The sequence below is a fragment of the Oryzias latipes genome, chromosome 18, assembly GCF_053564925.1.
Source record: "Oryzias latipes strain Hd-rR chromosome 18, Olatipes_Hd-rR_3.1".
In the NCBI taxonomy this organism is placed as follows: Eukaryota; Metazoa; Chordata; class Actinopteri; order Beloniformes; family Adrianichthyidae; genus Oryzias; species Oryzias latipes.
In genome coordinates, this window is record NC_136254.1 from 14,138,752 (window position 1) to 14,152,281 (window position 13,530).

The following is a 13,530-nucleotide window of genomic DNA, read 5'->3' on the forward strand; positions in this document are numbered from 1 at the left end:
TACAAGTGCAATGTGTAATATGTCCATCTTATAAAGTGCATTGTACTTTTATTTGACCGTGTCACAAGACAAAAGTAAAGAAAACACAGAAGAAATCAAAGCGGTAAAAAGACATGATTCAAAGACGCTGTCTTCAGGTCTCTGACATCACAGTATCATTACCCAATGGTCAAGAGTTGTTCTTGCATACGTGCTGCTTCTCAGTCTGAACTTAGCTTCTCGTCCGATAAACAACATCTATGCATAAAAACAATGCTTCTCTATGAAGGCCATACTTGGTCCGATAGAAAATTAGCTCTATAATGATTCTAGATTTTTTTTTGACAATCCCTGCTTTGTGGACAGAGAACATTAGCAACGCCTGACAGAGCCACGGTTGGGCTGCTCAATATTTGCTTTAGGCACTCGCCCCAAACCCTGCTTTAAAACATCAACAAAAATCTTGATGCAAATGCTTGTGCTCACATGGAATTTATGCTCCAAAAATATGGAAAACGCCGCAAAAATATTTAGCAAAAAAAAAGAAAAAGGAGGCTAGAGGAAATCAAACCTTGGTGGAGAATAAGACAACCAATGCCCCTGTCTGCACAAAAATAAGACTTTTTTTTTTCATTTAAACTACCTTCCATGTCCTTTGAGTTTTTCTACTACCTTTAGGTTTATTTAAATCTGCTTTTGGGCAGACTATTTTTAGACATCATCTGACCGACTAGCTTCCTGCAGGGAGAGTGTTATAGATGTTAGCCAAAAATAAGAAATACAGAAAAAATGCACATTTAAAGGGAGTGGGGATTTATTCTGGAAGACAACTAATGGAGCGAATGAGTCCAAAAAGAAAGAGGGAAATGAGGGTCATGCTTGTAATTGGAAAAACAAACAAAAGATTGCTCCTTTTAAGGGAGACGGGGAAGTGCTTGATGTTGCAAAGCAAAAAAGGAGAAGTGAAGGAGGGACGTGGGGTTGAGCGAGGTGTTGCTTTTTAAAAGAGAAAGGATAGGAAGAAGGGGGGGGGGGGGTAGGATGTCTTTGAAATGACCTGCTCTCTTAGACACGACTCAGACAAAGTGACGTCAGCGATAACCTGACTCAGTGACGTACAGTGCTTCTCGGCTCCCTGTGCTTTGGTGCTTTTTTTTTTCTGCAGTTTGTAAATGAAGGTGTGAAGATACATCAAAGAATTTCTTTTAAAAAAAGCCTAGCTTTTTTTGGCATATTTGCTCACTGTTATAATTTACAATATTGAATATTTTGTTTTCATTTACTAGTTGCTCTAAGTTTCTGGATGGAGCAGCATGAGAACTTTCCTTTTAGCTTTTGCTTGCAAATATGCAGCCTCGCACTCCAAAATTTCATATTCAATTATGAGCAATTACCCTCTAAAAAACATGCATTGACACAAACTCAAGATTAAGACACTAGTAAGTCAAAATATGGCACTTCTTTTGGAAAACTCCAGACAAAGGTTTTCTCCTCCAAAAAATCTTTTTTCATAGGAAGAACACAGAAGAAAAGGAAGAAACACACACTCTCACAGCAGCAACCATAACCTGTAACTCATGCCCTGATGATATACATTACAAAAATATACATTTCTGTACAGCCTTGTATAAAAACAGTAACACACGCTCGCCTGTACAGTATTTTGTTTTTTCTGGTCTTGCAGAGGGGCTGACAAATCCCGTCTGCAAGAGCGATATTTGATGATTTATGGTTCTTTACAACTGGCTATGATCCTGGGTAAAGAACACAAGCAGGCACAGAAACGCACCCAGTGAGTGGTCACTGCAATCCCGCCCCAGCAATGGTTGATTGAGTAGGGACATATACACCTATGAGTGGTTCAGAGTTTCAGGGTGCTAATGCCATGGCCAAACTTGTAGTTTTAAACTTTGGCTTTCTGGTAGTTTGCTCAGATGACAAGTCGCTTCACTTTATTTTTGGTAAAATGCTCTTTACTGTGATTAAGACATGTACTGCGGACCAACAAAAAAATATATATTTACCAGAAAAAAAGGCTAGTGCATATTTCTCAGGAACATAAATTTTAATTTCTGACTTAGTTCCTATTTGCCTCATATTGATCAAAGACTCCAATGAAATTAATGTTTTTAACATGTTCATGTAGCTTTTTTCTGATGATAAAGGACATATATAAAAGAAATTAAGCATAAAACTGCATTTCTGAGTATTTCTTTATTCTGATTTTTGTGAAGTAGGAGCAGATGGAAAAAAATGCCATTTTAAAAAAAGAGCATAGTTGTTACATAGAAGCTACAATCAGACAAACTACCTGCTCCGCGTCATTCTGATGCATCCATTTACGGGCGACTAGATCCGATATACATCTTTGTTTTCCTTATCTGAGTTGACATCTGACTCAAAACCGTATGGCTGAATAGCTTCAATATTGCTCGCCATTTTAGTTGCACTGCTAATTTGAGGTTGGGGTGTGAGGGGCTGTAAGCCAGTGGCAGAGCGTGTAAACAGATAGATGGAAAGTTGGGGCAGGCTTACTGCGCACCAACAGTTCGTCCCACAATAAAGAGGTGAATTTCTAATGACCTCCTGCCACTCTGAAGAAACTATGTCCTACAAAACAACACCGTTTATTTTATTTTATTTTTTTTTTTGGCTGAAGATGGCATACTTATAATTCAAAGACTATTGGGAACGCTTTTAAAACAGATCAAAACATGATCGGATTGGGATTTAAATGTGGAAAAAATTTAATTTCAAACTATATGAAATTAATGTTTGCACTAGGTATAAATATAATTACTGCAAAAAATGCAAAAAAGAAATGTTTTGGATTTCCTAGCTTTACTCCAGTCACAAATTGATGTGATTCAGTCACAAGAGTATCCCCATCTATTTATTAATCACAGAGGAAAGATATTGGTTTAGGAAGATTTGTAGTTTCTCCTTCAATATTTAACCAGATATTCATAAAACTGCAGCTCTAGGTGATCATTTCTAAGCCTTCTTTGTACACCACTGCAAACAAAAGAAACGCCATCAGTTCTTCATGTTAAAAAGACAACTTTCCAAGTTTGTTTTCACCATACATAAGCACCCCAAGCTGCAGGCCAAAATGCACATGATTTTTTTTTTTTCCTTTACGAAATTATAGATACAATGTTGTACCATTTTGCAGTAGCACTGATGTGCCGTTTACACAAAAGACATCAAAATGGGTGATTAAAGTCTTTTGAAGCGGCGGGCTACTCCTTTAAAAGAATTGCAGAGAGTTTGAATGCCGAAAAAGGGGAAATTGTTTATCAGAAACTTGTTAAATCGCTGCTTATATATAGATCATTTCTGGGAAGAAGATGCCATTTTAAGAACACCGTCTATATCTGTAAATGGGGCATTTGCTTCATATTGAGGTTTGTCCTACTTCCAAAATCCACTTCTACTGAAATGCATTTTGGAAAACCACATCCATCCATCTGAGCTTAGTACAATGTGTTACCCGGACAGAATTGTAAACATTCAATTGGAATCGTTTCAGAAATCATTTAAATTGTTACATTTTTGTTCTGTGTGTCATTGATTGTGCCCTTTTGTGCACAGCAACTTAGAGTTTGATAGATTTAGGTTCAAAAAAGAGAGTAAAAAGAGAAAAATTGAACACACAAAAGATTTCTTGACAGAACTTTGAGCAGCAGTTGCTTTGTTAACAAAAGCTGCAAAAATACTTGTTTTTTTTCATAAGAGAAATACAATATTTTCAAACTGAGTGCCATCATGTAAAGTTATATTTTCTCAAATATGTTACAGTGGAAAAGGAAAAATGCATTGGAAAATGTACTGAATCTGTAGTGACTCCCTTTCATTGGAGACATTTTTTTCCCTGTTGACTCTCACCCCTGTAGTTTTAAAAGACAGCTCATTGTCTTCATATATGATTTCCCATTGCCACAAAAGCTCCCATATACACATTTCCTAGCAGCATGCCAATAGCTTAGTCCTGGAGACACTCACATAGGTTGTGCAGAGAAGCACAAGAGTGAAGACCATCTCTGTAGATCAACTGTAATGCCAAAAGAGGTTGGAAATGTTTGCCTCTGAATTCATTTCTTCCTGTAAAGATGGGGCAGCTCCCAGGACTCAGGTTTTAATAATATTAGCATGGTTTAACTTACATGAGGCCCTTTTTTCAGATGGGAAACAACTGCTCCCTGAAGGGGGTCGTGTGCTAGACCTGACCCAGGGTTGCGTTGAAGCACATCTTCTCTGGCGGTTCTATTTCCCGCCATGTCACCTCGCCCTTCTCGCTTCTCATTAACCCGGCAAGCTTTCTGAAGGGCCTCCGGGCAGACCTGCACCGCTTCATCAAGGTTTGCTAGGAGTGTGCATGTGTGTGAAACAAAAGCTCCGCTCCTGCTGACTGCCTGCAAGTGGAGATGTTATTTTTGGTGGGACACCGCATCAGAAAATCTTTGAACTTTAAACTTAAACTTCATATTCCACCTAAAAATAAAAACTGTAACCTACAGAACAATTATCCAAAAACTTTTATTTGAAGATTTGAAGATTTTGTGCCTAAACCATATGTGAGGGCTGTCAAAAAGAAGAGAGCAGATAATCAAAATCTATATAAAAAATTAGCTTTCATTATAATACTTTGCTTTGTGATCTGTTACTTTTTCTGCTATGATTTAACCTTAAGAAATTGTCCTTTTTTTAGGTAGCGGTTGACAAACACAATGCATTTCTTCTGTTGATGAAATGCAACTAATTTTAGTTTCCTGTGGTGTAAAACAAAAATCTGTAGCATGCATTTCCGCTTTAAAATAAAGTCACTGGATGTGTATTTCTTGATGTTTTCAACTATATTATAGTATAGATATAAAGTCTATTTATAAGTTTGAAAAAGGATAAAAAGATGGTCCAGTAAAATCACATGGAATGAGAAGTGAAAAAGTCGAATAAAATCAAAAAAATAAAAACAAATAGATGGCGTGTTCCTTTAAACCCTAACTAACTTTTCTCATCAAGATGCTGTCAAATAAAGCACAGCCCACTTTCTCATGCAACCCCCAGCACACACAGCAGAGCGCACATCCCTGGGTAGAAGCACTCTGCAGTGGAGCTGTTCTTAGTGCTGAATTCAGCAAGCAGCTTCACACTCACAGCTCAGCATCAAGCTGTAAGACTCCTTTTTCTCTAACACAGAGCAGATAGACAACACATGCCTGCCTAAATGTGCCTGACATAATTGATCCCTACATCAGGAGTCTGGTAGATGTGTTTTTGGTTTTGGAATCTTTCAGGAAAGGAACATGTTTGCTTCTGGCATTGGGAAAATTCATAACAGATTTGTTTGACTGTCCTACATACAATTAAACATCATAATCTTTCTTTCATAAAGGGATCATGGCTCTTTCATAATATCAGATGAAAACTCAAGAAGTTTTTCAAAATGCTGAAGGTTATTCAGTTTGTGATTTTAGCTCAATCATTAATACAGCAGTGAGAACACCACCATCACTTCACTGCTTCTAATTGCATAACCATCCGTTGAAGCTCAGGTTCAGATCTTCTGGAGATTTCTCTTCCTCAGTCCTACCTTCACTTGTATGCTACTTTTAAGAAGTTGGCACCATTGAAGAGAGACACTCTTCAGACCTGTCTGCAGTGTCTAAAGACCACAGTTGGCCCCATTTACCCCTTCCAGATATCTTACAGAGCAGGATTTCATCTGACCTTCTTTCAACCGGTTTTCCTCTTACCGATCTGCCAGCATAGCATTGACTGTGGCCAGCTCTGTGCTCGTTGTCAGCCCTGCGGCCTTGATGTGAGGAGCTTTTTTCCTTATCATTTCTTTTTCTCCTTCTTTTACCACCTTGACTCTGAATCTCACCTTGTGCCAAATTCCCAACTGTCCTTGCTACACATCACTAGAGGTCCTGGGTCTAAGGGAGAGGTTGGATGGGACACACCCGCAGCACGCCATCCAAAGTGACTTTTGGATGTCAGGATTTCGGAACGCATAGATGACTGGGTTGATCACTGAGCAGCAGGTGGCTGGAAGGACCGTGGCGTAGGTGTATATTATGGGATAGCTGGAGTCTGCCACAATGGAGTACATGGCAAACGGCAGCCAGCATGCCCCAAAGGCACACAGGATGGCTGACAGCGTGGAGACCCCTTTGGTGGTCGAAATAGCCAAGAACTGATGCTGCACTGCAATCTGTTGCGCATGGCGAAATGCAATCTTGCAGATTTGAAGATAAAGCTGCATCATCAGGGCAAAGACCAGGAGGAAAGTGATGGCAAGTGCCACAGCATTGTTTTTGGTGACTGGCCGACAGATGCTGCATGTTGTCTCGTCCCTTAGGCAGTTCCAACCGAGTGCTGGGAGCAAGCCTAGTGTGAGGCACGACACCCAGATGAAGACCACCATCATGTAGGTGAAGGTGACTGTCCGCTCAGTGTGATAGGTCAGGGCGTTGTAGAGCGACAGGTATCGGTCGACTGTGATGGCTAAAATGTTGAAGACGGATGCTGAAAAGGCGGAGATTAGGAGTCCAACTGACAACAGCGTCAGAAACTCCAATGACTTGTCTATCAGGTAATTAAAGACAAAGTTCAGAATGAGACCCAGACCGGCTAGAAGGTCTGCCACCGCCAGTGATCCGATCAAAATGAACATAGGAGCGCGGAGAGTTGGAGTGTAAAACAAGATTGCAATAACCAGTGCATTCTCACAAGATATCAGTGTCCCAGTTACACAAAGTGCAATATCCCAGGGGCTGACTTCTTGAACAGCAACAGCAGTTGCTGCTGGATGGTAGTCAGGGGTCACAGTTTGCACGAACGGCTCAGAGGAAGAGTTGGAGAAGTCCTCACCGAGGCTCCAGGAAGTGGCGTCGAAAGGATCCAAGGGGGAAGAGTTGAAGCTGCTTCCACTGCCGCTACTCATGGCTGCTGCGGCTGCCAATGAGAGAATCATGGCTGTGGAGGGAAAAAAAGAAAATCAATGAGAAAAAACTGTCAGAATAGACAAAAGGGAGAAAAAGGAACTGTAAGTAATACAGCTGAAAAAAAAATAAAGCAGTCTATCAATCAGGTTCTCTTCCAGATAACTAATCCTACCCCACAGCTCAGAACATAAAAACACTTAAGCAAAACTACAAACACACACAATCCTGTATGTTTATTCTTCATAAGGGATTTAGGAATGAAAAGAATGTATTAATTTTGGAAGTATTGTAGATGTCCATAAAAACAAAATAAAAATAAAAAACATATCTATACTTTATCTATTGTAAATGGGTTCCCAGTGTTTTTTAATTATGACTAAGCAGTATTGTAGAGTCACACTGAAGGCATCTCTGACTTTGTGGGCTGGTGTGAAGTTAACCACATGCTGCTAAACATCAGCAAGACAAAGGAGTTGGTCCTGGACTTTAGGAGGTCCCCTACATCACACTCACTGGTAAACATCCAGGGTTCAGACATTGAGTTTTTGGACACATTTAAATATCTGGGTGTTCACTTTAACAACAGACTGGACTGTTCCAACAACACGGATGCTCTGTACAAGAAGGGCTAGAGTCTCCTTCACCTGCAGAGGAGACGTAGGTCTTTTGGCGTGTGCAGACAGCTGCTCAGGACCTTTTATGACACTGTGGTGGCATCAGTGGTCCTTTATGGAGTTGTGTGCTGGGCAGGAGGCGGTGCAGGCAGAGACATGAAGAGGCTTAACAAACTGGTTATGAAGGCCGGCTTTGTCCTGGGCTGCACACTAGAGTCCATCAAGGAGGTGGCGGACAGGAGGATGTTTGGCTATGCTAACATCCATCCATTAGGAGCAGTTTATCCATGGATAACCCCTCTAACCCCCAGCACCAAACTGTAGAGGCGCTGACCAGCTCCCTCAGCACGAGACTTTTGCACCCACAGTGCAAGAAGGAGCTACCGCAGGTCATTCCTTCCCACAGCCATCAGACTGTACAACACCGTGTTAAAGTGACACACTACAGTCCCATGGGTGTTTGTCATTCACTCATTTATTCATTTAATTTTGTTGCAGTTGTTTTTGTTTTCAGTTGTTTTTGTTCCTTTATGGTTGTTTTTTGGTTTTTGGTGTGTACTATTTTACTTATTTATTTATATTATGAAAAAAGTGGATCACATGTTTACAGTTAATCACATGTTTGCAGTGGATCACATGTCACTTTTGCAGCTGTATTTTTTTAATCTGATTGTCATTTCTCAATGTCCTTGCTGCCGCAGATAAGTGAATTTCCCCATCGTGGGATAAATAAAGTTATCTAATCTAAAAAAAAACGTGAATTAACACAAGTGGAATTATATACATAACAAAGAAGTGTGAAACAACTGAAAATATGTCATATTGTAGGTTGTTCATAGTAGCCACCTTTTGATTTGATTGCTGCTTTGCACACTCTTGGCATTCTCTTGATGAGCTTAAGAGGTAGTCCCCTGAAATGTTTTTCACTTCACAGGTGTGCTCTCTCAGGTTTAATAAGTGTGATTTCTTGCCTTATAAATGGGGTTAGGACCACCAGTTGTGTTGTTCAGAAGTCAGGTGGATACACAGCTGATGGTCCTACCAAATAGACTGTTAGAATTTGTATTATGGCAAGAAAAAAGCAGCTAAGTACAGAAAAACGAGTGGCCATGATTACTTTAAGAAATGAAGGTAAGTCAGTCAGAAAAATTGGGAAAACTTTGAAAGTGTCCCCAAGCGCAGTCACAAAAACCATCAAGCGCTACAAAGAAACTGGCTCACATGCGGACCGCCCCAGGAAAGGAAGACCAAGAGTCACCTCTGCTGCGGAGGAGAAGTTCATCCGAGTCACCGGCCTCAGAAATCGCTGGTTAACAGCAGCTCAGATTAGAGAGCAGGTCAATGGCACACAGAGTGTAAGCAGCATCAACATCTCTACAACAACTGTTCAAAGGAGACTGTGTGAATCAGGCCTTCATGGTAGAATATCTGCTAGGAAACCACTGCTAAAGAAAGGCAACAAGGAGAAAAGACTTGTTTGAACACAAGGAATGGACATTAGACCAGTGGAAATCTGTGCTTTGGTCTGATGAGTCCAAATTTGAGATTTTTGGTTCCAACCAACGTGTCTTAGTGCAACGCAGAAAAGGTGAACAGATAGACTATACATGTCTGGTTCCCACTGTGAAGCATTGAAGAGGACACGTGATGGTGTGGGGGTGTTGGGGATTTACACTGTTGGGGATTTATTCAAAATTGAAGGCATGCTGAACCAGCATGGCTACCACAGCATCTTTCAGCACCATGCTATTCCATCCAGTTTGCATTTAGTTGGACCATCATTTATTTTTCAACAGGACAATGACCCCAAACACACCTCCAGGCTGTGTAAGGGCTATTTGACCAAGAAAGAGAGTGATGGGGTGCTGCGCCAGATGACCTGGCCTACACAGTCACCAGACCTGAACCCAATCCAGATGGTTTGGGGTGAGCTGGACCGCAGAGTGAATGCAAAAGGGCCAACAAGTGCTAAGCATCTCTGGAAACTCCTTCAAGACTGTTGGAAGACCATTTCAGGGGACTACCTCTTGAAGCTCATCAAGAGAATGCCAAGAGTGTGCAAAGCAGTGATCAAAGCAAAAGGTGGCTACTTTGAAGAACCTAGAATATGACATATTATCAGTTGTTTCACACTTTTTTTTCGTCATGTATATAATTCCACTTGTGTTAATTCATAGTTTTGATGCCTTCAGTGTGAATCTACAGTTTCCATAGTCATAATAATAAAGAAAACTCTTTGAATGAGAAGGTGTGTCCAAACTTTTGGTCTGTAGCAAGCAAACAAGAATTAATGGCAAATCCTTTCACAATTTAGTTTCCAAAAGTTCAGCCCACTGTTTTGTTCCACATCATTTTGAAACGATTTCACAATGGTATAGGTTGATTTGATTAACAGCTTGTCTTAAAAAACATTGTTTGGGTTGGAGCGGATAGGAATATAAATCGATTCATTAATTAAGTTGAATAATCGATAATAATCAATCAATAATCTACACCTAATAGAAAATGTAAGGATTCTTAGGGAGAAAAAAAAGAATGTTTAAATATTCATCAGTTAAAAAAGTTCCTCAATCAGAGATGAGGGCCAGATCCCTCTGGCATCCACATTTCCACCCACTTGCACCTCGCCAGGTGATCAGCATCATCACAACAGATGTGACAAATAAAAGAGCATCACTTACACATGTGACAGCATCCAGTCTGACTTTAAGGCAACCATGTGACAAAACAAGCAGCAAATACAGCACAGACACCAGAAAAAACGCACAGTTATAAAAAGAAAGCAGTCCGAGATGGGGGAGTCACATTTTGAGCATTCCTACCAAACAAATGCTGGAAGTAAAATAAAACCATAATATATCATACGGTCACATCCATCATCAACTAATTCTATTTTTAGAACATCTCTAAAAATGGTGCATGACGTCGTGGCTGCTGCTTAAGTCGCTGGTGGTATAGAAGAGCGCGCGGCCTGACATGCGTGCACGTGCGCGTGTTTGCACTTTAAAACGATTGGTATTGTGATCAATAAATGTTCGATATATGAATAATATCTGCCGTGCACGCCGGTAGGCGACTGGCATCCAAATTCGCTGCTAATTTTAGTTCAGCCAGCCAAGGCGCGCGCGCGCCACAACGGATGCGGAGCTTCATTCATAAAAAAGAGGAAGGGAAAAAAACACACACACACACGCACAAACCAAACCTTTCAGTGCCCCCCCCCCCCCCCCCCCCGACACATTTTTTTTTTCACTGTCCCCCACCACCACCGTCGCTTTTATGCTCAAGTGGTTGCAAAACGGTCAGGGAATGTCACAACCAGCAGCTTAGTTTTTGAGAGGGGCTCAAACCTCTGCGGCACACCGTTAACCAGCAGCACCAAAGGGGAGCAGTCCCTGCTGAGCCTTCATAAGGGCTGTGCGCGCGCGCGTAGCAATGCCTGTGCATTTTTAGAGGAGGACGAGCAATAATCGGACACTTTCATTAACCAACTGCCGCGGTGCAGTCCCTGAGCCGACTCGAGCTAGGCAGCAAAGCGGGGGGGCATGGAGGAGAAGGGGGTGCACACCACACAGACAAAAAAAGGACAAAATTACCAGCACCTTGTCTTCTTCCTCCCCAAAAAAACCAGAATTCCGCTCACGCCCTTTGTCCTCCTCTTTATGAGAACGCGATCCTCTTTTTTCTTCTTCTTGTTGGGGTTTCCCCCTCTCCTGCTCCCCTTTTCTACCCCAGTCAGCGGCGCGCGCTATATTCCTGGGTTGGCATGGTTTTTACCTTTCGGCGGATGGCTCTGTCCTCTCGCTGCACATCCTCGGCCCCTCATTGGACGCACTTGTCATTTTCCTTCTCTGACGTCAGAAGTCTCCGCTCCTACCGTCACCGTCATGATGGTCGGTGTGTGAATCACCATGAGGAGGAGAAAACACTGATACCTTCGCCAAACAAAGCTTTTGCAGCTCGTTCTCTGCTGGATTTATTGATGGGCGCTAAAATGGACGATCAGTATAGATATTATTTTATACAAATGTCATTGCATTATCAGATATAAATATGCAATATTTTAGAATGGCTAATCCACCTATTAGAACGTGTCAGACAGGTTTCTAATTAAAAGTTACTACTACCAGTTGTACTTTCTTTTTTTTCTTCAGTCTACACCTGCGTCTAAGTGGTGCAGCTCGCCATGAACGTCCGCGCATGAGCATCTGAATGCGTGCTTCTGCGTCTTTTGATCTGCAGCAAGTCAAACCTGCTTCAAGGCGGCATGGTGCTTACGCAACCTCAGAACTGCTGGAGACCACACTGAATTACTGGACCAGGCGGGTCCAGTAATGCCTCCCGCTCATGCCTTTTTCTTTCTTTAGCAGAACCTGTCTGTGTCAGCGTGTGTAAAGACTTCCAGCCACGCACCAGCTCGCTAATAATGAGGACACATGGCTTGATGGCACATGTCTGCTTCACATGCTCCCAGACTTACATACATCTGGAAAATGGAGATACTCAGTTGGGCCTCTTAATTGTGACAACCTTAATTGGCTTTCACTACATTTAAAAAATGTCACAGTTTTTTTTTGTACTTTCATAATTCTTGTATTACCAAGATAATGCGAGGCTCTCAATGTCTGTATTGCTCTTTGTATCACAAAGTATGTGGACTAAACTAACCAGCTGAAGGAAACACTCACATTTTAGACCAGATGCTTTTTACAGGTTGGGTTAACTGATTGGCCCAATGAAGGACACAATGACCATCAAATCTTTGATTTGGACCCTTAATCTACCTGTTGCCAGAGAAAATGCTTAATCATCAACATAAAGAAATGTCATGTTTGAGATTTTTTTATACAATTTGTCTTCCGTACCCTTGATTTCTGATAAATCTATATGGACTTTCCACAAGTTTAAGTGACCTAGTCAGCTACATTCACACCAGGCATGTGATGTACATTCAATAATTTGCTAAATGCGAGTTCGTAACCCTTGTACTATCCTAGGCACTTTATCGTTGGGAGTTGGGTCATCTAGACCCACTAGACAATGCGCTGAACCTTTTTTCTTCAATGATTTGTGATCTTCACTGGTGTCCATGGATTACATGTAATCTTTCCACCTTTATCCATCTTTTCTCCTTTATCCACCTAAATGCACATTACGCCTATGGTGATCACACTTGAGAAGCAGGGAAGGACTGTGGATGTCCGCCACCTGGAGTTGGAAAAGGCTTGGTGCAAAATGTTGAAGTGATTCAAATCTTGTGAATCTTGGTCTAGAGTTTTTCTTTCACGGCTCTATTCTAATAAATGAGTGACTTGGTGTCACATCATTCAGACTGGGCACAAAATGCAATTGTTAATTTTTCCTCGAGGATCAATTTTCAAATAATTGGTGAATTAAAGCCCTGCAACAGACTGGCGACCTCTCCAGGATGTCCCTAGCCTTCGCCCACAAGTGGCCGGGATGGGTTCTGGCAGCCCAGTGAAACAGAAAGGGAACAAACAGTTTATAAGATGAACGAGTAAAAGGGATGCACGTTTAGTTGATACACATGTAATACGTAGAGCCAAAAAATGGTCGTGGAAGCATGTTGTTATGTGAATGTAGCTTAAGAATTGTTACATCTTTACAGTTTGCTTTGATGATGCATGTATTTTGTTTGAACTTTTCTCTTAGGGTTGATTTAATTGGATATGCCACTGCCAAGTGTGATTACTTAATTTTGAAGCTGTACTTTTTTTGCATGTGTGGTACTGGAGCAGAACTGGGTATCCATATGAAGCAATGACCAAATCTGTTTTGCCAAGCAAAAATGGTAATAATTCATTCATTTTCTGCCGTTTCATCCCTTTCGGGGTCACAGGGCTGCAGGAGCCTATCCCGGCCACTTGTGGGTGAAGGCTAGGGACACCCTGGACAGTTCGGCAGTCTGTCACAATCACACACCTGTACAGACTCACACTCACTAGGGACAATTTAGAGTTGCCAAT

The 13,530-nt window shown here is 41.4% G+C and overlaps 1 protein-coding gene across 2 annotated transcripts; it reads right to left on the minus strand.

Annotated features, from left to right (window-relative positions):
• Positions 1–4,504: 4,504 nt before the first annotated feature.
• gpr185b (G protein-coupled receptor 185 b) lies at positions 4,505–11,353 on the minus strand. Of its 2 annotated transcripts, none has more exons than XM_023966373.2 (2): positions 11,146–11,353; positions 4,505–6,960 (listed from the first exon to the last, which is right to left on the minus strand). In XM_023966373.2, exon 2 carries the CDS (start codon positions 6,956–6,958, stop codon positions 5,894–5,896), a length of 1,065 nt encoding a protein of 354 aa, XP_023822141.1. In that variant the 5' UTR covers positions 6,959–6,960; positions 11,146–11,353; the 3' UTR covers positions 4,505–5,893. The 2 variants fall into 2 exon arrangements, with proteins under 2 accessions (XP_023822141.1, XP_078792085.1); XM_078935959.1 differs by having other exon boundaries at positions 11,140–11,295.
• Positions 11,354–13,530: the final 2,177 nt, after the last annotated feature.